Source organism: Haliaeetus albicilla, chromosome 17 (genome assembly GCF_947461875.1).
Source record: "Haliaeetus albicilla chromosome 17, bHalAlb1.1, whole genome shotgun sequence".
Classification (NCBI taxonomy): domain Eukaryota; kingdom Metazoa; phylum Chordata; class Aves; order Accipitriformes; family Accipitridae; genus Haliaeetus; species Haliaeetus albicilla.
The window spans coordinates 4,297,216-4,321,445 of NC_091499.1; the positions used below are offsets into that span (position 1 = coordinate 4,297,216).

The 24,230-nt window shown below is 38.4% G+C and overlaps 1 protein-coding gene across 6 annotated transcripts in view; it reads left to right on the forward strand.

Moving 5' to 3' along the window:
- The window catches only part of COL19A1 (collagen type XIX alpha 1 chain), a 207,534-nt gene that overhangs the window by 19,354 nt on the left and 163,950 nt on the right, over window positions 1–24,230 (forward strand). For all 6 annotated transcript variants that reach the window (XR_011328356.1, XM_069804592.1, XM_069804595.1 and 3 more), the window contains 5 exons: window positions 16,428–16,551; window positions 16,951–17,226; window positions 18,959–19,039; window positions 21,147–21,272; window positions 21,770–21,832. Coding sequence is in view for 5 of the 6 variants with exons in the window: in XM_069804592.1 (XP_069660693.1) it covers window positions 16,428–16,551; window positions 16,951–17,226; window positions 18,959–19,039; window positions 21,147–21,272; window positions 21,770–21,832 (670 nt within the window). In the remaining variant the exon portion in view is untranslated. The remainder of the gene's footprint in view (window positions 1–16,427; window positions 16,552–16,950; window positions 17,227–18,958; window positions 19,040–21,146; window positions 21,273–21,769; window positions 21,833–24,230) is intronic.

The window sequence follows — 24,230 nt, forward strand, 5'->3', positions numbered from 1 at the left end:
GTTTACTTTTCTTACTTAAAAAGCTTTCCTTAATTTGAAAAACATGAATTTCAGTTTAGAGTAGAGTTATTTTTTCCTGCTGCCTTTGTTTTAAAGGAGAAATGCACCCAGCCAAGATTATTATTTGGAAGAAAATAAGATTAGGAGTTCACCTTCACAGCACTCCTCTCCAGCTCTCAGCCTCATCTCACTTCCTCCACATCAGCATCAGCCTCTCCGGTCAGTGAGGCTGGCAGTTGATCCCTGTGGCTGTGTGATCTCCAGCAATCACAGCGGGAAAGGAGTAAGAACACGCTGCTGGGCAGGGAGCAGCCTCCTGTTAGCTTAAGCAAACCCTGAAATTGCACCTTCAGTTTAATGGTTTAACCTGCCCTGTGGAAAACAATTCCATTGTTCTGATTAAGACAACGGTATCTGCAATATCTAAGCGATTTCTCTTTTGTGATATAATCCTATATAGAATTCCTTTTTATTTTCATCTGATATGGATGCCAAAACTATTTTTCAGTTTTCTTATTGGATAAGATAGCAAAACTTAAAACATATACTGTCATAGTGCAATTGCTAGACAAAGTTACTGTGTTATTAGATTTCTAGATTCAGCACAAGCGATATACCTGCACACTTCCCTATGGCCTTTGTTCAAAAAATTGGACACAGATTCTGCCATAGGTTGTTCAATTTACTGGTATGTTAGTGGAAGAGAGCCTTAAGTAATGCCAAACTGTGGGGAACTTTCACAAGAGTTTACATGTCTCCTACTCCCTGCCAAACATGCTGACTTTCAAAATCTTTGTAATGCTGTCTTGGTCTTTCTTAGACACCTTTTTTGAAGAAAAAAGTCTCCCAAAAGTGAGTACAAGATAGTGCTAAAAATCAATAAGGAGGATGCAGATCTAAGTTTGTAACAAGACCTGTGTTTGATAAGAACACTAGTCAAAATAGTCTTAGAACAAAAATACAGTTGCAGGATTAATACAGTTGAAGTTTCTTAGAAATCCAGAGTAAACATGGGTATATACAGCAATGCTGTATGCAGCCACACAGAATTCAATAAAATATACTGGATATAATGCATGCAGCTGAGGATAGACTTTGGCCCCCATATGTTGTAGTATAAAATTAGAGATTGAAAGATCCTTTATCAGTTTTGCTGATTGGGCTGAGAGGATTGAAGTGTCTTTGTAAAATGCATATAATTTCTCCAGCTGAAGCAGTGGTGCCATGTGCTTCAGAAGTCATTTATCAGCAGACTGGAAAAAAAAACCACCTCTGTAATAAATCAGATTTTTCTTTTTTTTCCTGGCTTTTGTGATTTAACACTTTGTGAAATGTAGTTTGCATTAGCTATGCTGTCAGGCGTTCTTCCTCTTAACTAAAGTTGTACCTACAGAAGATGTTTGTGCTGATACATCTGTGTCTACACTGGGGCTTTGTCGTTTAAAGATGTCATAGAGATATTATTCCCTTCCCCCACCTTGCTTCTGAGTATTTAGTTTTTCTGTCTAAAAATAGTTCATGGGCTCGCTCACAGTGAAACTGCCTGGTGCTTTTTTCATTACATCGATTTTCATTTATTTTCAGTTCGTTGTGAAAGATTTTTGGCCTATAGCATTTCTCTGTGATTAGATCTTTGCAGTTTTTTATCATCATCCAATGAAACATTTTTTATTTATGGCGATAAATTGCCAAATTTTTGAATTCTTTAATTCAAAATTAATTAATTAATTAATTTAATTTTGCATGAATAGTACAGTCCATGCCCTGGATTTTTCACTTGGACGTCTGGGTATCAACAAGATTTCAGTCATAAGTGTACAGAGTTTGCTGATTGCAGCCTTGTCTCAAGTGAATATTTGTCATGTCACAAACTCATTTCAAAACTTGGAATGATTTAATAAACTTAATCATGAAGAACAGTCTGTAATCTATAGAAACTAAGTCCTGATGTACAGATATTGGCGTATTAACAGAACCATGTGCAAGAGATCGTGTTATTTTTGGGTTTAGTCAATGTGACTAGTTGCAGAATCTCAGAATTCTGTTAAAAAAAAAAAAATCCTAAAAATACCCTGGGATTGAGCATGACAATACAGGCCTTGAATAATAACTTGTTGATTGTTCCTAATATGGCATTAAGCTTTTAACTGTCATACGAAAATGCGTGTATCTTTTATTTTAGGGATTAGGCTGCTGCTTATTGCTACGCCCGTATTAACAATGTTAATGTTGAAGCCCTTGATAAACTTAGATTTATCTCTTTTAGTCAGTTTTCTCTGTGAACTCTGCTGAGAGTTTAGTAAGAAATCTGTATGTTCATAGTCTATGGTGAGCAGTGTTGATTACTCAAATACTGTTGTGTATTGGTTTTATGTGGCAAGGTTTTGGTAGCGGGGGGGGGTTACAGGGGTGACTCCTGTAAGAAGCTGCTGGAAGCTTCCCCTGTGTTCGAGAGAGAGCGAGCCTATACCAGCTGGCTCTAAGATGGACCCGCCGCCGGCCAAGGCCGAGCCAATCAGTGATAGTGGTAACGCCTCTGTGATAACATTTTTAAGAAGGAAAAAAAAGTTGGGACGTGGAAAACAGCCACCGGAGAGAGGAGTGAGAACATGTAAGAGAAACAAGCCTGCGGACACCAAGGTCAGTGCAGAAGGAGGGGGAGGAGATGCTCCAGGCGCCGGAGCGAAGATTCCCCTGCAGCCCGTGGTGAAGACCCTGGTGAGGCAGGCTGTCCCCCTGCAGCCCAGGGAGGTCCATGGTGGGGCAGATATCCACCTGCAGCCCGTGGAGGACCCCACGCCGGAGCAGGTGGGTTCCTGAAGGAGGCTGTGACCCCGTGGGAACCCTGCGCTGGAGCAGGTTCCTGGCAGGACCTGCGGATCTGTGGAGAGAGGAGCCCACGGAGCAGGTTTTCTGGCAGGACTTGTGACCCCGTGGGGGACCCACGCTGGAGCAGTCTGTGCCTGAAGGACTGCACACCGTGGAAAGGACCCATGCTGGAGCAGTTCGTGAAGAACTGCAGCCCGTGGGAATGGCCCACGTTGGAGAAAGTTCGTGGAGGACTGTCTCCCGTGGGTGGGACCCCACGTTGGAGCAGGGGAAGAGTGTGATGAGCCCTCGCCCTGAGGAGGTGAAGCGGCAGAAAATAACATGTGATGACCGTAAACCCCATCCCTGTCCCCCTTGTGCCGCTGGGGGGGCTTGGTGGAGAAATCCGGGAGTGAAGTTGTGCCCGGGAAGAAGGGAGGGGTGGAGGGAAGGTGTTCTGAGATTTCGTTTTATTTCTCATTTACCTTACTCTGGCTGATTTGTAATAAAAAGTGAGCTAATTTTCCCTAAGCTGAGTCTGTTTTGCCCGTGATGGTAATTAGTGAATGATCTCTCCTGTCCTTATCTCGACCCGCAAGCTTTTTGTTATATTTTTCTCTCCCCTGTCCAGCTGAGGATGGGGGAGTGATAGAATGGCTTTGGTGGGCGCCTGGCGTCCAGCCAGGGTCAACCCATCACATGTTGAATGCATATCCTATAAAATAGTAATGGCTATTTCATGGCTAAGGAAAGTGAGGTTTGCTTTGGACCACTCCTGAGACGTAACAACACAGATGGTATCATCAAGGTGCTGTGACTCCACGCACCGTATTTTTTGTCTTACTGGACCTGTCTCTAAGTGAGCAGGTCAGAATGCTAGATGACTGCCAGTTTAACTTAATCTGTGAAACGAAACAAAAAAGATAATAGTATTCACTAGGAGCACATACAATAACAGACCTGTTTGCCAAGATTTGTGGGGGAAGAAGTGCACTTCCGGGTCTAATTCTTGCACTCAGGACCCTCCATGCTGGGTGTACTTACTTTGAAGTACAGCACATGCAGTTGCAGCATTAAATTATTGCTGTTGCTCAGGATTGACATCTAGCAGCTGACTTTTGTGGGATTAGTAGATAATGCTCACTCATTTTATAGGTAAAGGTGTTACTTGGAAACAAGGTGTTTTGGGAGGGGAGTCTTCTAGTGCAGTAGATTGGGTTTGGGGTTTTTTTTAAATATCTCCTGTGAAATTAAGTCACTGAGATTTTAGCATGTGTAACATAGAATGAAACTGTGGACAATATTGATAAAGACAGTAACTTGTAAGAATGATCATATGGACAGAGACATTGGAAAATGTACCACAACAGGACCAAACATAGAAGGTAAGTTGTAGTGGTTGTTCAGTAATAAAACTGTGTGTGATGACTTGAGTGTCTGAAAACATTAGATGCAAGAAATGCCATCTGACGTCTGTGTTTACTCAAAAAGGAGCATAGACTTTGAAATGATTTCTCTTTTTTTATTGGTTACTTTCCTTTTTGCAGGACTTACTTTAAATTTAGGAAGTGATAAATGATTGTATTACTATTAGTATGTGGAGACAGATATGCTGTGCTACCAGGAAATTATACAAGCTTAAGATTGATTTGTTGTGAAAGTGTTAGGAGCACTAAAAAAACCACTTTGTGATTCAAGATACTGATATGATTTCACAGAAAGGAAAGTCATGACTCATTAACTGGTAGAGTTCTTGAAAGACTGAAGAGTTATAACACAGCCTTGCTTCATTGCTTTCCTTAAGGACCAGTTAGCACTACTAATATGAATCCTTATTATGCCTAAGATTACATTTTTTACAGCATCCTAACTTTTGTTATCACAAGTAAATGTCATCTCTTTAAACAGCTTATGTTGGATTGATTTTGTTCTCATACATAAGTAAATGTGTACTCCTATCCAACTGGCTCTAGGTGGCCCTGCCTGAGCAGGGGGAGTCAGACCAGGTGACCTTCCTTCCAACCTCAACCATTCTGGGATTCTATGATTCTATTATAGACTGTACTGTTAACAAATGTTCTTCCTTAAGAATATAGATTCCCATAATACGAGGTACTTAATTCCATTGTCAGCCAAGTAATTTATAGGGTAAGAGTGAGTTCATCAAAATGCTGTTTTCGTCATAGGGCAGTGAGGGAACTAAGTATTTCCTTTTTAACTTCCAAAATATTTCTTGCATTTCATTGCGTGCTTAAATGTTACAATTTTATACAATGCGAAATATTGGTGATATTAGTGATATTTTCTTTACTGTCATAACTCTTCTGTGCTTCATCTACTAGCCTGGGGTTTGTAGTAAGTAATACGATGTTCTCAAGAATTTTCATCAACAGTAAAGACTTCAATCTCAGCCTTACTGCTGAAAAATAAGGTCATTGTTCATTCCAGTTCTGTTACTTTCGCATAGAAGTTAGATGATTCAACCTCAAATGAAGTTATAGTTGATGCATTGTTTCAATGCAAAGTTTTTGTACTGTGGAGCCTTTGCTGTTTTGAGAAAAGTTTGTAAATTCCCGGCATATCAAGCTTCCTTGTTTGGATACAAGGCATCTGGCCTGTTTCCCCAGCCTGAGAAGGACTCCGGGCAATATCCAGTGTTCTTTCAAGTTGGATGTGTTGGGTTCTTTTGATGTGAAGCTTAGGAAAAATCTAAATAAAATGTTCATTGACTTATCCAAAGCTACCACTGCTTGAAGCTGCTTTTCAACACCTCTGTCTTGGGCCTAATGCAAGACCCCATCTCTCTTTACAAGCTTTTTCTTGTTTCTCTCCTAGCCTTTTAAAGGGAATACCTGGCCATTTCCCAGCTGGGTCTGATAGTAACAGGGTTAGCAAGGTCATTGGCCCATCCTGGTAAACATAGTTATGACTCAGCAGATAGCAATGCAATGTTGATATTTTTGAGCTTGATATAATTTAACTCCATTTAATCTGTAACTTACCAAAAATCTCATTATTACAGAAGATGTGACAGATGCAGGCTAAGCTGTATGTACTCCTTTTTTTTTAACTTGACTTTAATTAGACAACTCATTTCTAAGTCCTGAGACTTCAGAAAAGTGATAATTTCCAGTTTCTGAAAATGCTATTAGGTCTTTCGATGCGATGCAAATGAATTTTTTTGATCTTTTATTTTCGATATTCATTCGTTTAGAATTCATGAATGTTAACAGTTTTTACAAACTGCAAAAGAGCACATTATTTATCAAATTATCCTTCAAATAGTAAGCAGAACACCAGGCTTAAATATTCATAGACTAGTCATGCTGTGTGTAGGGGGTGTTAAAGCAAAAGCATGTTCTCTCTCTGTAGCTTCACTCTTGCAGCTGACAGAGCTACTTATTTCAGGTCAGACCCTGGTATCTGGTATCATTAACCTTCTTTCCTACTCCGTTCTCTTCTGTTGGTAACTTAATCTTCACCACTTACACCTTCTTTTTGGGGGGAGATCAGCTGGAACCAAGATGGGTGGATATATCCATCTATAACAGTGTTGTAGGCTGTAGTACCTTTGGTGTTGCCTGTGCCTTTTTTCTCAAGCACTTCTTAGCATGTCATGCTTGTGACTTTAGCCTGGAATGAATTTATTTATAGGCAGTCCTGGATGCTGAAGAGGAGGAGGCTAGTTATCCAGGCAATTATTTGAGGAGGTCAGGAAAAAAGCATCCCTTAGTTTAGTTCAGCTGCACTCCATACAGCAGTCCTTCTAGCTCTCCCTTTCCACTGCCAGCCATGCTATTATGTTTACTGTGAGCACTCAGCATTTTCATAAGAGGGATGCTGGCCTGTGAGATGGTTTGCCTTTTACCATCAGCTAGGGTTATCCAGGACCTTACAGAACAAACCAGGGAAGGAAGTGGGGAGCCTGTTCAAGTGTAATCAACAGTTCACTTTGCTAGCGCTTGTTCCATTGATTCATTGTAAAAAGCTACTAAAAGTTTGGGATGGGGGTGAGGGGAGACCAAACAGGAAGAAATTGAGGGTTCTAAGGAAACAACACATTTAGGTTGGGTAGCACGATGTCATGCAGAGCTACACAAGGTAGCTCTCACAAGACCAGCGTGAGAAGTAGGAGGGTGCGAGTCTCAAGGCATGCAGCCCTGCTGGAGCTGACCAGCCCTCCTATGTACCAAACTGAAAAGACCATTCTCTTTCTGGAATCAGCTGGTGTCTCTCCGTAACTGTCTGTACGATGCTGGTAAATTGGCTGTGAAAACCTCCAAGGAGAGATGCGTACTTAGATTTCTTCCCCGTCTAGAGAAGATTAGTATGGATATATAGGCCAAGAAAAAAGATATGTCATTCCTGATTTCCTCCCTCCTTTCAAAAGTATGAAGTGCATCATTTGTCTTCAGACTGAATGATCATGGCCTCCAATAGACAAATCCTCTATTGTAGTCTGTGTCTGCTTTGCTTTTCCAGACAACAGCAACCAGAGATCTACAAATAATTAACACTGTACCATAGATCTTGCTTCAGGGTAGGAAGCATGTAAAAATGCATGCAGAGCAATTTTCGCTGCCAGTTGACTTTTCAGAGGTTACCGTAATTATTTTTTTCTCTAATATCTTCAGAGGGTTTCTTGATCAGCCGAATAACTCCATTCTGCTGTAGATAGTCATATTTAGCATAAGAATTTAATATCTCATTGACTTTAGAGACTGCCAAATATCAGACTACTCTAATAACTAGACCTGTTGTCTTTGTTCCATTTCTGGGAGCAAACTAGAAGGACCACATGAGTTAGAGCTGCTCATAAAACGTCGAAATAAAGACATGGGTAGGTGTTAAAAGAAGCATGTAAAGTTTCTCTAAAAGTATTTAAGTTCACGTCCTCTTCTCTTGACGGTTGCTGCACTTGAAAAAAAGAATGCCACATTTGGATTTTAGGACGTTCAGCAAAGCAAAATGGCCTTGAGAGATTATGTAAAAATGCCAAAAAGCTTGATACAATTCTTGATTGACTTGAAGAAAACTTAAATCTCTGCCATTCTTTTAAGCACATCTTAGCTTTAAATTTTGAACAAAGACAGTATCTTAGGAGACAATCACAGACCCACTGAAGAAATGGACAGATCATCACACTTCTCCGGATTCTGCCATTAATCTCCAAAGAGAAAGTTTTGTTCAGTTTTTGTGGATTGCATATCAGAAATGTGTCAGACCCTGAGTAAGTTTCCTTATAGAGGCAATTGATTTATTAGTGTGGTTCTGAGTACGGAAAAGCACTGAGGGTTTCTGGGACATTCATGCTGGACAATAAGAGCATGTTTGCATGTGTACAGGGAGGTTTCATTCCCTACAGTGGATCACAGGAGCAGAAACCTGTTAGAAAAGTGGGGATGGGGGGTGCATACGTGTGTGATGTTCTACATTTAGCTACAGAAAGGAAAGGAGGATGAGGTATACATCCAGGAAAAGCATGATTCCTGACAGGAGATGGTGAGAGTTCAGAAGAGATGCTTTTCTTTTGCGTTATTTTTATATTTTCAGTGTAGCTATGCTAGGGGGATGGATGCTAGTACTGGAAGGAGCTCTTCCTAACTGACATTTCTTAATTTTGATACGTGAGCAGATTTAGCATTCACGCAATGTGGAGAAATGCTCAGTGAAAGGGCACTTGTTATGAGAAACATCACCGTATTCACGAGACTAAAACCCGTAGACTGAATCCAACTTCTTATTGTAACGTCCATGCAAGGAGGGTCAGATGGAACTGGAGGGTATCAGTTGCTGATAGATCAGTACCTGCTACAGAGGTGTTACCTGACTGCCACAGCTACTGAAAATATATATGAGAAGAATCAGGTTGAAAAAACAGACTGAGGCAACAGAGGCTGGTTTTGGTCACTTTCTGCCAGCAACATTAGAAAGTCTCTGCATGTTTCTCAGTCAGTAAGTGGTGCCAACACATGGAAAACCAGTCTGGTTTGAGCAGCGCGAGGCAGAGGAACAGCAGAAGGTGTCATGCAATTGCATGAATAGAAGAAAGCAGATGCAGAGGAAATGTTTTTCCCCTTTGTGGAAGACCTAGAGTTCCACATTTTTGTCATCTGTGTTCCCTGTCTCTCAGACACTGAAAGCAGTATGTTTGCTTGTTCTCTGGTCATCTCCTAAGGAAAAGAAACAGTCTGAATGCAAGATCTGTATTTAGTGTAAGACCTGAGTGAATCATATAGATCAACTTCAGTCTTTGTGAATCACAGGTAACCATGCATTAGATGTTGAGCTCAAAAGTGCCTGGAGGAACATCTCAATGCCTGTATACTGCAAAAGCCACCCAAATCTTTGTAGTACCCTATACATTTCCTTTACTTGCTTTGTACATAAAAAGGCAGCTTACTGTAGCATATCCATGCCTACATCCACTTTGTTGCATTTGGTTTTCTTGAGTCTATACCAGTGCAGGTGCGGGAGGATATTTTGGAGTATGAGATTTCTTTGAGTAAAGTTTTAGCTTGCTGAAGTAGTCAGGCTCTGGCTTTCTCCTCTTCCCTCACTCATCTTCCTTCACAACGTTCTCTGGTGGTACAGCTGTTGTTCTTTGCCACGGCGTGTGCCTCTACGTGGAAAGATGCTTACTACTGATTAGAGCAGCTTAATTTACTGTGCAACATTCAGGGTAAGGTGTGATGTTTTGGAAGAGGAAGCGTACTGTTTGAATATAGTATTTTATAATGTGGTACTCTTGCAAGTTTCTGAACCCATTTTGTCATCTTTTTACATTTTAAAATATATTCATTATTAAAAAGGGGAGAGAAAGTGAATGTCTGTGTGCCCAAATTACATGTTCTTGCTTTTTGTAACCTTTGGTCTTTGCTACGGCTATTTTCATTTTCCAGGTACAAGGAAAGTTCACTGATTGCTCTGAGACCTATTTGGTTCACAAAACAAATATCCAAGTTGAGGCAAGTGTATAACTGTATCAGAAATGCTGAAAGTTGCCTTCCACAAGATAAGACTCCAAAAGCCTAGATGTTGACCTGAATTTTCTCAAAACTTTGTCAGGCTGCAGAATTCTGCTTAGGAAAATTAGAAGAAAAATTATTGCATTGCCAGTGTCTGTTATTATATGTTACTACTTTTAGGTCTGTAGTTCTTATTGCTGCTGACTGCTTTTTTTTTTTTTTTTTTTCATGAAAAGTTAAAATGCACAGAAATTGGCCAAACTTGGAAAGCAGACATAGTTTAGTTAGCCTGACCTCTTTAAAATCAATGGAAGACTGGCCTTTGATTTAGTTAGGGGCAGGAGTTCACCAAGAATTCCTGTAAATAAGGATACAGAATACTGCTGGAAACCCTAGGGTAAAAGTACTCTGCGCAAACATAAGAGTTTTGGTATTTCTATTTCTTTTTCAAACCAATCTTTTTAAAATGCCCTTTAAAATTTTGATAGCAATAACATAGATTTTACAAAAGAAATTTTCTAAACCACCTGTATATTAAAAGTGACAGCTAATCTATACCTGTTCAGTAAATGAAAGCAGAGGCATGTTGAAGTATATGAAATATTAGGTAAATCCCTCTTCTCAATGTTAAAATAATTTGCAGCTTTGCTTTCAGCAGTACATTTTCTGAGTGGGTTGAGCTCTCCCTAAGTAATTAATAACTCTTAAGCTGTCTGAATAGTTTCCCTTGAGTTGCATCATATAATGTGTCATATGAAAACAACTTGAGGCCTAATGTAACATGAAACAGTATAGTGCATCTTAATGTGATTTGAGGAAGATGAATGAGAAGGAAATTATTTCTTATTCTGAGTAACAAACAGCTGTTCTTAACTTTTATTTGAAAAGAATTCAAAATACCCTTTCTAGGCAGAGAATGGTAAATTGTTCTAGCTAGTTATTTTCCCTTCTCTCATTCTACCAGTCAAGTTAGGCAAAAACCTAGAATCAATAATATGGTAATTTGATGTAGAAATATTGAGAACAATGTGGAGGTTTTTTTACTTGGTCACCGGGACTTTACTTTTTTATTCATAACAGATTTCAGTTTAAATCTCTTAGCAAACACGAAAAGGTTAAGATTTCAGTGTCTCCGTCGATGTAGTACTAAATAAATCATTACCCACCATAGGAAAGTTGTTTAAACTAACTCCTTGAGCTCTGGTCACCAAATTATTGTAACATTGTCAAGTTACAAGTGACATATACCAGGTAATGGTATATGTCAGCTGGAAAAGATACATCTTGCCATAAACTCTAAACATCTCTCACTTCACTCTCAGGAAATGTAAGTTGGCTCATCTTTCTCTTCTTGGAAGATATTCAGCAAGCTGGAGGCTTCATTGATACTTGTAAATACGGAAGTTTATCATATGCTGTAGTGTATTCTCATTCGATATGGAACAATTAGAGTTTATAAGATTTAAAAATAGATGCTGCTTTTCCATTAGTGCTTTTTTTTTTTTTTTAATAAAAACAAAAGGTAAATAAAGGATTGCCTTACTAAATTTGATATGGGTAACTCAATGCTGCTTTACAAAGATAGAACTAAAACTGTTTATAGCACAGTGAATACACAGTTAATTCATTCATAATTACTTCTTTTAGTATAGTAGCAGTAAGAGAACCAGCTGGTATCTGCATTTCAGAAATTTTCAGAACTTTTGAGGAAACAAATGAATAAGCAAATATTTTGCCAAAAATCAGTCTATACTTGATCATTACAAACAGTGGAAGGTATGCACAAATATACTGGTAAAGTTCATGCAAAATTCCTGTAACTGCTCTTCTAGTAACCTCATAACATACAGTCTGTGCTGTGCTTGGGCGACAGCACCTGTTTTTAGGAAAAATTATGGCTACATTTAATCCAGTAAAAAAGAGGAGAATGCAACAAAAGCCTTTGCAACTCTCAGTATACATATGCTTTGATGGAATGGCATGTAGTTGTTGCAGGAAGGTCAGTGTGTATTTATTAATTTTCTGGATGCATCTACCTGATGCTTCAACCTGTGGAACACTAAGAGATATCTGAATGTCTGGATTTGTAACATATATGTGTATGATATAAACCCTTGTATTTTTAGGGATTTTCCTGCTTGTTATCCTTGGTCTCCTCAATCTGCCAGCTGGGGCCTCTGTAATTTACAGTACACCTCAATCCAGAAGGCTAGGGTGGTGTAAATTCAAGCCTGTGGTATTCAGTTCATGTGCTTCAATTCCTGCTATTGTTTTCAGCAGTTTCCACCAAGGGTGTGCTTCGCTTTGAGAACACAGTGCTCCATTCATCAACTTTAATTTTTTATTATATACTACTGACAATATGGACAGAGGGAGAAAATCAAACTGTTTAATTTCCACCTAAAGTATAATTTAGTCAGACTGTGGGCGCCTGGGTCTCAGAGAATGATTCAAATTGCCTCTTCTCAAGCACCACCTAAACCCTGGTGGCACCTAAAATGAGTCATTTTGGACAACAGATTTCCCCCGGCGTCTGGGCATAAGTTCTAGGGAAGCTCAGAAGCACCAGGCACGTTACTCCCACCCAAGTTTCATTGTGACTCAAAGATGTGTGTAGAGATGCCTGAACGCTGCCAGTGTTCCCAGAGGTGTCTAAGCCATTGACTGTGCTTAAATCACACATAATAAGCTTGGAGAGCATTGAATTCAGCACAAACCACGGCAGTCACGAGCGCTTTCAGTGTCGAAGAGGGAGAGGAAACCTCTTCAATAGCCTTAAAGGTTAGAGCAGTCATCCAGGAAGGATGTCTGGTTTGGATTGTCCTAAGCTAAGGAAGCTCAACAGGAATGGGAGAACTTGACTGTTGTCCCACTGTTAAGGATAATTCCTGGGAGAGGAAAATCTCAGATTCATGGTTTTGCTCCCAAGTCTGATTATGTGTTTTGGTTCGGACACTCTTGTCCAAAAAAAACATAGGCATCCACTGGTTCAGAGACCAGATGCCAAGGATACCCTCCTTTGCTTGTCTGTTTGAACTTGTAAGTTCTTTCTTGTCATCTTTATAGATGAATTTGCACCCTTATTAATTGATACCCATATTTCTGTAATGTTAGGGCTTTCTTAAGACCTGTCTTCTCTCTTACTGCTTTTGGCTTGGACACCATGAGGTATTACCCTAAGTTAATGTTCTCTGTATTTGTGCTTTACATCTGTAGACTTTGAGGTGAGCTTGGTATAGGTTTCTTTCATCCTTATTCTCTCTCCTCACATGGAAAGGGTAAACACTCTATGAGGAAGTACTTGTTGAGCTGTGGACATGTAGAACAACTTGCATTTGTATTTTTCATTAACATTTAATGCTGCTTTTGTACTGTTTTCACCCTGCACATGACGTCTCATTAGTTCTCTCATTAGTTTTTAAATGTGTGTAGATGCAATCAGGCAAAACCGTATATTAAAGAACTTCTGAATTTCAAATTCAGTATTCTGCAAAATTGTGTTTTGGCTTTTCTCATGTTCCCATATGAGGTTTTATGTCCATGCTTCTGTTCTGCCTTTTTTTTTTTTCCCATCAAGTGTCATTATATATTTATTGTTTAAACACATGCATACTTTGCCTATTTCTGAGGAGTTTTTAACTGAGCTTTACAGAGTTGAAGATAATGTGGCAGTAATACTTAAATTTTGCTATAGTATCTTAGTCATTGTCTGTGCCTAAGTCATATCAATGCTAGATACATGCTTTTTATTCTATTATGTTCACTTGAAGCCATTCAGGGAGCAAGAAAATAGGGGAAATTGTGCATAGTAGTAGATAGCATGCTAGTTTTCTGAGTATTTTATCCCTTAACTTTTTTCCTTTTAGCATTCATCATCTGTCTGGGAAGGGTTGAGTGTTAAGTGTATACATTAAAGCATTTGTTAATGAACATTCCTTGGTGACCAAAAAGTCATTTAGTTACTCAATGAGAACTCTTCTCAGAATAAAGATATTGCTTCTGTTAAGTTATGTCTTTGGTATACAGTAGTTGGATACCCAATTTGTGCTGTTTATTGGCCAGACACTGGAACAAGTTTCCCAGAGGGTTGTAGAATAATCACCATTCTTGGAAACTTTAAAAACTCGGCTGGACAGGACTTATAGTAACCTGATATAATTTTCAGGTTGGCCCTGCTTTGAGCAGGGGGTTAGATCCATTGGCCTCCAGAGGTAACTTCCTACCTAAATTATTTTGTGAATCTAACTGAAGTTATCCTTGGTCCGATTCTGCTTAAATCTTACCTCTTTAGTTGACTTCACTGAAATCAGTGTAATGCCCTTAGGAATTAATTTGACCTTGTCTGCTTTTCTCATTTCCCCGAATACAGTTTTCTCTGTCAGTTCAAAGGTAAGAGAAGCTAGAGTAAATTCCTGTCCTGTTTCATAATGCTGGTCCACACCTTAACTCTTGTGCTGTTTCCGAAATGGTTTGATAAACAGTTAAGAAGGATAATTTTATATCATGTGCCCTCACATACAACCAAATTTTTTTGAGAAAATTCTGAAAGAAGCACTTAAAATTTTAGAAGACTAATACTGTCATTCATTTAGATAGCTCTTAAAGTGTCAGGGAGGCTTACAGTAAAAAGCAATGATGGTGAGGAGGAAAAAAAAAAAGAAAAAAAAGTGCTCCATGTTTACTAGAATACCTACCACGTCCAGAAACTACTTCTGTTTGTTTTGCAGACTTATGATGGTTTCCTCTCCTTTCATTTGATCAAGATTTCTGATTATTGCCCTTCCACAGTTGACTGCCCTTTGCCCATTAATGTAGACTCCTCTGTGTTTCCCAATATGGAACTTAGCTGGGAAACTTAATTGATTTTGGAGAGCTAATCAGATGCTCTGAGAGCCAGATATCCTGTCTATCCAGCTGTAAACCTGAGATGCCATCTCTGTAGCTTGCATGGGATGCTGTAAACCAGATCCTGATCCCATGTCCAGATAGTCTACTGTCCTGCAGAGACACACTCATGTGTTACTAATGCCCACTGAAGGTATTTTCTTTATAAATCATAGACGTATTCTTTATGCTATAATTAAAATACAGAGTAGTATGAAATCTAGATCCAAGTCCTGCAAAGCCTATTCACTTTTGCCTTGCCTTTTGACATTGAAACATCTATAGCTGTACAACAGAGCATGTGGGTTCACTAACAATGTGGGAAAGCAGCCAATTTGGTCCTGGGATAAAACAGGAATCAGCTGTGGGAAATAAGCCAAAGAAGTGTATTCCCACATAAGGGACTTAAATAGGTGTTAGTCCATAAAGAAGCTCTTTGGCGAGGTTTAGAGCAGGCTTCTCTGCACAGAAGGCATTTTTCCTGAGATCCTGAATTAACTGAAGTGCACTGATTTCCAGGAGGGTTGTGGGGTTATTGTCTTGTCAGCTGGTGCTTTCCTCTTTTTTTTTTTTTTTTTTCCCCCTTTGTTTTGTTTTGGTTTTAGTTTTTTTTAATAAAGCCTTTATAGCACATTACTGTGTAATTATAATTCCATTTGTTTTTTTTTAAACTAAACCATTTACTTCACATGATTGTGGGAACTAAAATGGAGGAAATTTTTCTGCTGCATGGGGCCCTCGGGTTTCCTTTGCTCTGATTCGGGGATTGCCTTTTGCAATGTGGCTAGCTGGACAATCCTGACAGTTTTCAGCAAACAGCAATGTTAACACTTCAGCTACTCATGTGTTGTGTAATGTTTGCATCTGTGGTTTTCATTTGTCTTGCCTCTGTCTTAGAAAACAAATAATTTGAAATGCAGAAGTTTCAAAAGAAAGAGGTCGATTGCACCATCCTAATTTGTTTAGTACAGAATTAATATATATTCAATGATTACTAAAGTCTGTAGGCTTGAGTTACAGACTAATTTTCATTTTTTCTGAAATACAGACTTTTCAAATAGTTCATAGAAGTGGTGTTGTACTGTGTTTGGTGATATAGGTAGCAAGTCAGGCTTTTTTTTTTTTTTTAGAGGTGTCAACATATCTTAGGTAAGAAAGGAATAGCAAAATCAAACAACAGCAAGTCGTTCATTCAGAAATGCATTCCTTATTTTTGTTTAAGCCTGCTAAAGTCCAGTTGTTCTGATACTCAAGACGTTCTGAGTCATTGCCCATGGAGGTGACTGGATCTAAGCCCCTGCTCAAAGCAGGACCAATTTAAAAGTTAGATCAAATTATTATGAGCCCTGTCCAGCTGTGTTTTGAAAGTCTCCAAGGATGGGGATTATTGACAAATCCTCTGGGAAACTTGTTCCAGTATCCCAAGCAATAAATTGGGAAAAACAATATTTTAAAACTTGTTTACGTGTGGCATTTACTTTGCAGCAGTTCTTTTAAGACTCCTATTTATGGTAATCACAGATTTTAAAACAGTTAGAACAAAAAATTCATTAGCAAACTCTTCAGCCATTTATTCTTATAAATAGACTGAATTGTACTTTCGGTAAGAGGCACTTCTGAACGCTGAAGCCCGTGAATTTGTATGAGTGTGAGTGAGCGTTTGGCTCCTTATTTTTACCGGGTATTATTTCTGTTCATTCCTTTTAAGCAGTGTTTGTGTCTGTAAGAATAACAAGAAATCTTTTTTTTTTCTCCCTCCTATTGTAGGCAAGTATTTCCAAATGGGCTTCCTGAAGAATACTCTCTAGTTGCTACGTTCCGTGTACGGCGAAATACCAAGAAAGAGCGTTGGTATATATGGCAAGTTTTAAATCAGTATGACACACCTGAGGTTAGAGTCGTCTTTGATTTATTTTTTTCATTAAGTTTCTTTTTTTTTTTTTTTTTTGCCCCATATAATACGGCCAATATAACTTAGTGGATGTTTCTCCACTGGATTTAGCTACAGTTTATATGGAATAGACAGACTGCTCTGAAATAATATGTGATTTATTATAGGAATGACAGAAATTTAACAAAACGTATTGCTTTAAGACTGCAGACTAGGATAAGAAGGCATGTTGTGATTTATAGCTGATATGTATTTACAAAGTTACATAGAAGATTGCTTCATAACATAATTCTTGCCCAATCTATGTAGTTGAAGTATTTTTATCATATGTAGTTTATATATGTGTTTAATTCTTATAAGATTAAAATGACCATTTCTTTTATTTTATTTTACTTTCAGATCTCTGTCCTTCTGGATGGTTCAAAAAAGGTTGTGGAGTATATGACCAAATCTGCGCAGGGAAATATACTGCACTACACTTTTAAGAGTCGAGAAATTTATTCATTGTTTGATCGGCAGTGGCATAAGCTTGGTATTAGTGTGCAGTTGGGGATCATTTCCCTCTATTTGGATTGTAATTTAATTGAGAGAAAGCAGACTGATGAAAAATTCACCATTGACTTGCAGGGAAGGACTCTGATTGCTTCTCGTGCTGCAGATGATAAGCCTGTAGATGTGAGTAGTATGAAAGGAAAACCAGATAACTTGAAATCATGTTTTAGCCATGCTTTTACTAACACCATCGTAAAGAACTATGTAGATAAAAGGTTCAAAACCAGCTATTAATTTTGAGTGTGTATTCTTAATTTGAAGTCCTTAAGTCTTTTTGTCTAAACTATATTCAGTGCTGTAGCATCTGCTAAGGCAAAACTTCTGTTACCACAGTAACTCAGAAACTTGATCCTGGTTTCAGGAGTCTGTTTTTCTGTATTCGCTTTGGGGTAAGAGCCACATAGTTACTGTAGACCTATTATTACTACATCTAGAGATAACTCCAGTGTTTTTTGGGTTTTTTTTTTCTTTCAATTTTTATGAGATTTATTTATAAGTTTGTATCAGTCATCTGTTACACTTTGTCTTTCTTTGATAAAGGGGAGACACAGAAAAATTAAGGATTACGTCTGTATCAAGATTGTGCCACATTCCAGGGTAATTCAGCTATGCAGAAATAGAGGCATGTTGTTCATAGTTGTTTCTCCCTCCTCCAGATGGGAGGGATTAGGAAGTAGCTAGAGGTGTGTTTCCTGCAGCCTTTGGTGCAAGAATTACCCAAGGCAACCCCATAATATTCTGGGCTGTTCTGTCGCAGAGATGCTCTCCTCTGTTTCCTCATGCACAGAGCTCACATCAAGTAATTTGAAAGCTCCAGGAAATGTCGGTTTAAGTATGCTGACATCCATTTACCAGGTTTAAAGCATCTGGCTTGGAGTTTATAGTGACCATCTGAAAGTTTCAGCTATATTATGTAGGGTGTACAGTTCCGGATGAAAATAGCAGATTGTAACTGCAAGCTAGCATTGTGGGAGGAATCAGTCCTGTGAAGCGCTAAGCACTTTGGCCTGGACTTGGAGCTCTTATGTCATGGGGCAAAGATCATGCTTCATTTTATTTTCTGAGTTCAACTTTATTTGAAATGCATATACCATCTCTTCATTTCCAAGTAGCATGCAGGAGAAAGAGCAGTTTCTTTTTATCTTGTGTAGGTTGCATGGAATTTGTCAATCAAGATTTCCATGTTTGCAGGAAAACATGGGCATAAAGCTGATGAAGGCAGCAGAGTGGATCCTGTACCAACAGTCACTCTTCTCAATGCCAAGTGCAAGAGAGGGAATAAGGATACAAAACAGATGTAGAAAGAAAGAGGCATACAAGGGCAAAATAAGCTAGTTAAAATTAGATGCTGTTCATCTCAGCAATCCACTCAAAAATCTCTGAAACAGAAGCTTTATGTACAGAATTTGTGTTTTTCTTGCTCTTCAGGTGATTTAGTGGCAAGGTCCAGGCAAAGGTCTGTCCAAAGTGATAGAAGGTATATGTGAGATGGAGCTTATCAAACCTTTAGCTCTAGTTCACTGCAGGAGAAAATCATGTTCCTGAAAAGAAGGTTTGCAGAGGATGTCTAGAGGGCTAAAATGCCTATGTAGCATCGCAAGGGCAGTACAGAGGGATCCAACTTACATGAAGATAAATTAAATCTAAAATGTGATTTACATCCAAGTAATAGACTGCACAATTTCTTCCTTAAGTGAGGAGCTGGGTATTTGTTCTGGATTTGTCTGTTTTTCCAGCATTTCAGAAATATGCAGTGTTTCAGAGAGAAAGTCTATTATGCCAAGATAAGAAAATGCATGCCATCACACATGACTTTTTACATCTCATATTCATCTCCTTTTGTATTTCTTAATAGATTGAACTTCACCGCATAACAGTTTATTGTAATCCAAAACTTGCAACGGAAGATAGGTGTTGTGAAATATCTGCAGACCTGGTAAGTTATTTGTTAAAATGTAAATGCTAATACAAAAGAAATTGCTTCATTGTTTCTTTCTAAAGAATTGTAAAGAAATTTCAATAGAAGTGTTAGATTAATTACCTCCTAAAGATGAATCCTTTATCTGGAGTCATGGTATGTTGCTCCTTGCTGCCTAACTAAATGGCACAGTGGAACTTCAGTAAAAGGCACTAGGTGCTGCTAGTGGTTTTTAAATGCATTTCTTAACATTGATTAATATCTAGTTAGTAACTGAGGAAGTCTCAGAAAGTAGGAAACAAATCACTGCAATAACCTGAGGGATGGCTTCAAGTAACGGAGGCCATTTCAATAACAGTTGTGCGTAGTGAAGCATTACAGATGATAAACAAAGCCCATGAAAGAGCCTGCATGACAGTGAAAGGGAAGAAAAATAGGAAGGTGTTGAGGGTGTTTCCCTCCTTTCAATACACTAACATGGAGGAATGGGTGTTTCATAATTAGCAAATACTTTCTTCTTTATAACGCACATAGTCAGATGTATATATTGTTTAACATAAGGGAAAATGCTGATTTAGTTTAGAGGGTTCACTTTTCCCTTTTGTTTTGATAGACTGAATCAGTGTGAACTGGAAGATGCTAGAACTATAGAAATGCTTGAAGTTGTGGATGTGATTGTTTTGCTGAATTAAGCCCATTTGGAGAAAAAAAATACTTTAAAAAAAAACCTCAGAAAATATGTTAAAATATTGGTCTGCTAGTTATGAATAGTCTCTAAGAGCAGGCTCCTTTGAGATAGCGGGCAGTAGCATTACCACCCAGCCTGCAGTCAGCAAAAAACCCCAGAGCATGTGGAATGACTAATTGATTCCATCTACAAAGAGATGGGAGAAAAGGGTACCTGGAATGGAGGGATAAAGCTGCCCAAGAACAGAGGAGCAGAAGACTTTGTGGGAACTGACGACTGATAGGTGCACAGAAGCATGGAAGGGTCTGGATCTAATCTATTAAGGGAAATTTCAATTTTATATAATAATTTATTGTTCAAATATATTTCAAAATATATTCCTGATAATGGTGCAGGCTTTCTCTTGAATGTATAAGCTCATCGATAAGTGAAATGAATGGATTTTTTTTTTCTGTAGGTTCCAGTTTGTGCATAGAAATACAATTCATTCAGCAGTTATGACACTAGCAAAAAAGTAAAACCCAAACTAAGCCTAATTATATATGAACACAAAAAGGTCAAGGATAGGCTTTGTTAATAGCATCTTAAACATTCATTCAGCTATATAGCTAAAAGCTCCAGCAGTTTCATTTGTACGTCTTATGTTGAAGATGTAAAAATTGGTGGACTACTTGTTAATGACTTTCATATTGAAACCAGCATTACATTTTCTGATTTATTTTTTCATTACTTCCTTACCAATTATAAAGGCTACATTTTCAGTAATTTAAGGGAAGGAATTTATCCTTGCATACAAATTTCTACAGTAAGCTGTAAATCCTGTGGGCATTTCTTTGACAGAAGGCTGGCAGGAGACCTCATTACATCTTAATGAGAGTTCTGAAATTTGTCAGGTTCTGTTGACTTGTCCTGTAGTATATCTTCAGGTTGGCTCAGCTCTCATGAGTTACAGACAGCTGAATATTGGTTTCAGGGCTTTTTGTTTGTTTCCAACCTGTGCATGCCCAAAGTATTTCATTACAAAAAAAGGACAGAATTTTCCCTTACACTCATTCTGACATTTTGCATTTTGGGGCAGGGGGCGAAGGACGGGATGAGACTGAGAAGTACCCTCTTTTTTTTTTCCCATGGGCATTTTCTGCTTCACTACTTCTAATTTTGGGAGACTTTATTCCTCTGTCTGGGCTCTTTTGGAAGAAAGAAGTAGGACAGTCAGATCAGTTTTAACTGGCATCGATTTTAGTACAGAAGGATCACAATGTCTAGACTTCATTTTACTACAGCTTTTTCCTCTTGTTTGGCAATTGTTGTGGCTTCTCTGTAATATGGTGTGTACAGGCGTATTAAAACAGAAAGTAACTTAAAAATAGCGTTTGGATAGTATTTATCTATTAACTAAAGTGGACCAAAAATCAGAAAATCTTGGTTTTGTTTTAGTGCCCACGTGAGGAGAGATTACTTGCTACAACTTCATCACCAGTGACTGTTCATGCCAGCAAAATATACACGCTTCCAGGAATGCAGCAAGAATCTAGAGAGAGATGCCACTGCTTTCCAAATAAAGTATGAGGTTTTCCTATTGCTTTTTAGTGCATCATGCTGTTTAAACCTGCTAGGCATTAAAAAAAAAGGTTGATTTTTTAAAAATTTTTTTTTAAATGTATGAAATATGAAAAATATCTTACTGGTTTGTAGTATTGTACTTACATTGTATTTCCCAGTTAAGAAACAGTACATTTTAGATTTAGTTATTTTAAAGTTAGAGTTGCAGAGATCTGTAAGGTTTAGTTGTTTGAATACACACCCCAAAAAAATCCATAGTAAAAATGAGAATTATATTTAGGTATTATATGTAGTGTAAATGTTTTTGCTTAAGAATAAATTATTTTCTACATAATCCTTTTTTTTTTTTTTTTTTTAAATCCTTCTCCTGAATCTTAAGCTATATTTCTTCCAAGTCGTTTGCTTTGTTAGGCTTTTGTGATAAAGACAAGGAAACCAAATCAAATACATATTTTGGATCTGCTTCTTTGTTGATTTTTGATTTCTTTTAAAATCAGGGAGAAGCAGGATTGCCAGGAGTAGCTGGTTTGCCAGGCCAGAAAGGAGTTAAAGGTGAAAAGGTAAAATATCAGTTGAATTCTCTCTTTCAAATCTTTATCTTTGGTTTATCTTAGTTAAATAGAAACTTTATGGATTTTGTTATTCCTTAAAGGAATCTGCCTATACACAGGTTAAATCCTTTATCAGTCAGTCTCTGGTTCTGCGTGTGGGCTTCCTGCCTGGCAGCTTACAGCTGTCTCACTTCGGGGTCCCCTCAGCGACTCCGTGGAACACAGTCTCCCTGCCTGGGAAGTACATGCCCACCCAACCCTGTCAGCGTGTCCTATTGCCTGTTGCCCTTATCCAAAAAAAGAGAAGTCACATATGTCGTCCGTGACAAGGATTTTCCTGTATGATGCGTGCACATCACTGCTGAAGGACAGAATCCTGTGTGGTGGATTCATCCTTGCATCATCAGTAGGAGGGTATGAATTCACTCGTAGCACCTCAGCACTGTATATTCTTTGACATCATTCCTACCTGAAACTTTCTGAATTGTGAAGGGAGAGGGACCTGACATTGACAAGCCCCCAGGACAGGCCAGTTGGTGCTCCTTTCCTTGGGCCTATTCCCTTTTCCTAGGTGGAAAAAAAGTTCACGCATGTTAGTTTCTATAGCCCAGCTGAACCTAGAGGGATTGCTGGCAATTTCCAAATTTAATCATGAATTTTTGCTGATCCTAGATCTGAGTATATAGAAAAGTTGTCAGTGTTGGGGTTAGCCCGTGTTACCAACATAGGAAGTTTCCTAGTATTTATTTGGGAAACTGCTCTTCTGCTCCCCATTTAGACTATTACTGCTACTAAGATAAGAAAGGAGACTTCAGAAGTCTAATTTTTTTACCATTCCATCTCACAGACAATTAGCAGTATTTACGATATTAAGCATAGTACCTCTAAATAAAGCATGTGGGTGCCTGTGGTCACCTCCAGTTCTCTTGTTTTGTTTGTTTTACAAAGAAACCCTCATTGCATTGATTCAAAAATCATCCAACGGTCAGTGAACCCTTTCAACTTCCATGCATCATTGATACCAAATTGCATGGGGCTATGTCTGACATGGTTGGTAATAACAAAGTACAAAATTTTTGGTTTAGGCATAAAACTGAAAATTGTTAAGCTTGAGATTCACGAAAAAGAAATCTTTCAAGATTTATACAAATAGAAAAATTTTTTGGTAGTGGCCTACTACCTATAAGTCCAAATTTGATCTGTTTGTCACCAGCTACTCTGATGCTTCACTGAATGTTTAAAGCCTGAGCAGGACTATGTGCATTTAGCAGCTTAGCCTAATGATAGTAAATTGGCATCTGTGAATGTCAATTCACAAAATTCAATGAATCGGCACATTAAAGTCAGAGGGAGTATGGCCAACAGCTAGAAAGCGGCTTAGTTTGAACCTTCCTTACAATTGACCAATACTTGCTGCTTCCTAGCTTTGGGGTGGGGTTTTTTTGCTTTTGTTTGGGGGGTGGGTGGAGGGCACATTACTACTGTGATTAAAAGGATAGTCTCAGTGTTGACCTTTGGGAGCAAACAAATACTGCCTTGAATAGTGCCTACCACAATGGAGCTGAATGCCATGTTCTCTGAGGATTTAGGACCATTTTTTCTTCGCCTCTGCATTTATGCAAGTTTTCAGTAACACTTGCTCTCAGTAATGGCCTTGTTACATCAATAATTAGAGGTGGAGAGGCAGCAAGACCCCAGACCATTCCACACATGCAGGATACCTGATTTATTGCCAGATGACATAAAGGAGAGTAACAGACTGTGGTTGGATGGTTTGTAACATGTTATACATGCAATAAGCACCTTATTGATGACTTTGCTGGCTAGTAACAGAAAAATGGTGTAAGTTGTCTGATGGCTCTTCAGCTTATGTTTCCTATTTTGCTCATGCTCAGCTCCTCATTTTATTGTTTGCTTTTGCTTCTAAATCATAATATTATTAGCATCCAACTAACTATATTTAAATGTCCTTGCCATGGCAGCATCCAAGTGAAAACAAGTTAATGTTAATTTTTTAGCTTCTTTCCTGGGAAATTTCTGAATCTGTTGATATTATCTCTGTTCAGCACAATATTTCTTACCCTTTTACTGTACGTCGTCTCATTCCAATTTCCCATCCATTGTAATTAATTGTATGATTGAATTTACATGTCTTTTTGTTGCTGTGGGATTGGCAAGAAAGTCTCTACATACACAAATTGGTGTTAGGCGATATTCAAGCCTGCCAAAATTGCCCTTCTCTTCAGTCTAACATAGCTGTTCCCTAAGATCAGACTCTGGCATGTTCAGGAATATCTAAGCTATCACCAATAAAAAGCATGATACCTGATAAACCATTTTTAGGCATTTTGAATTTAATTATTAGCCTGTTTCCACTTCATTCCTGTACACTTGGCAGTACTGTTGG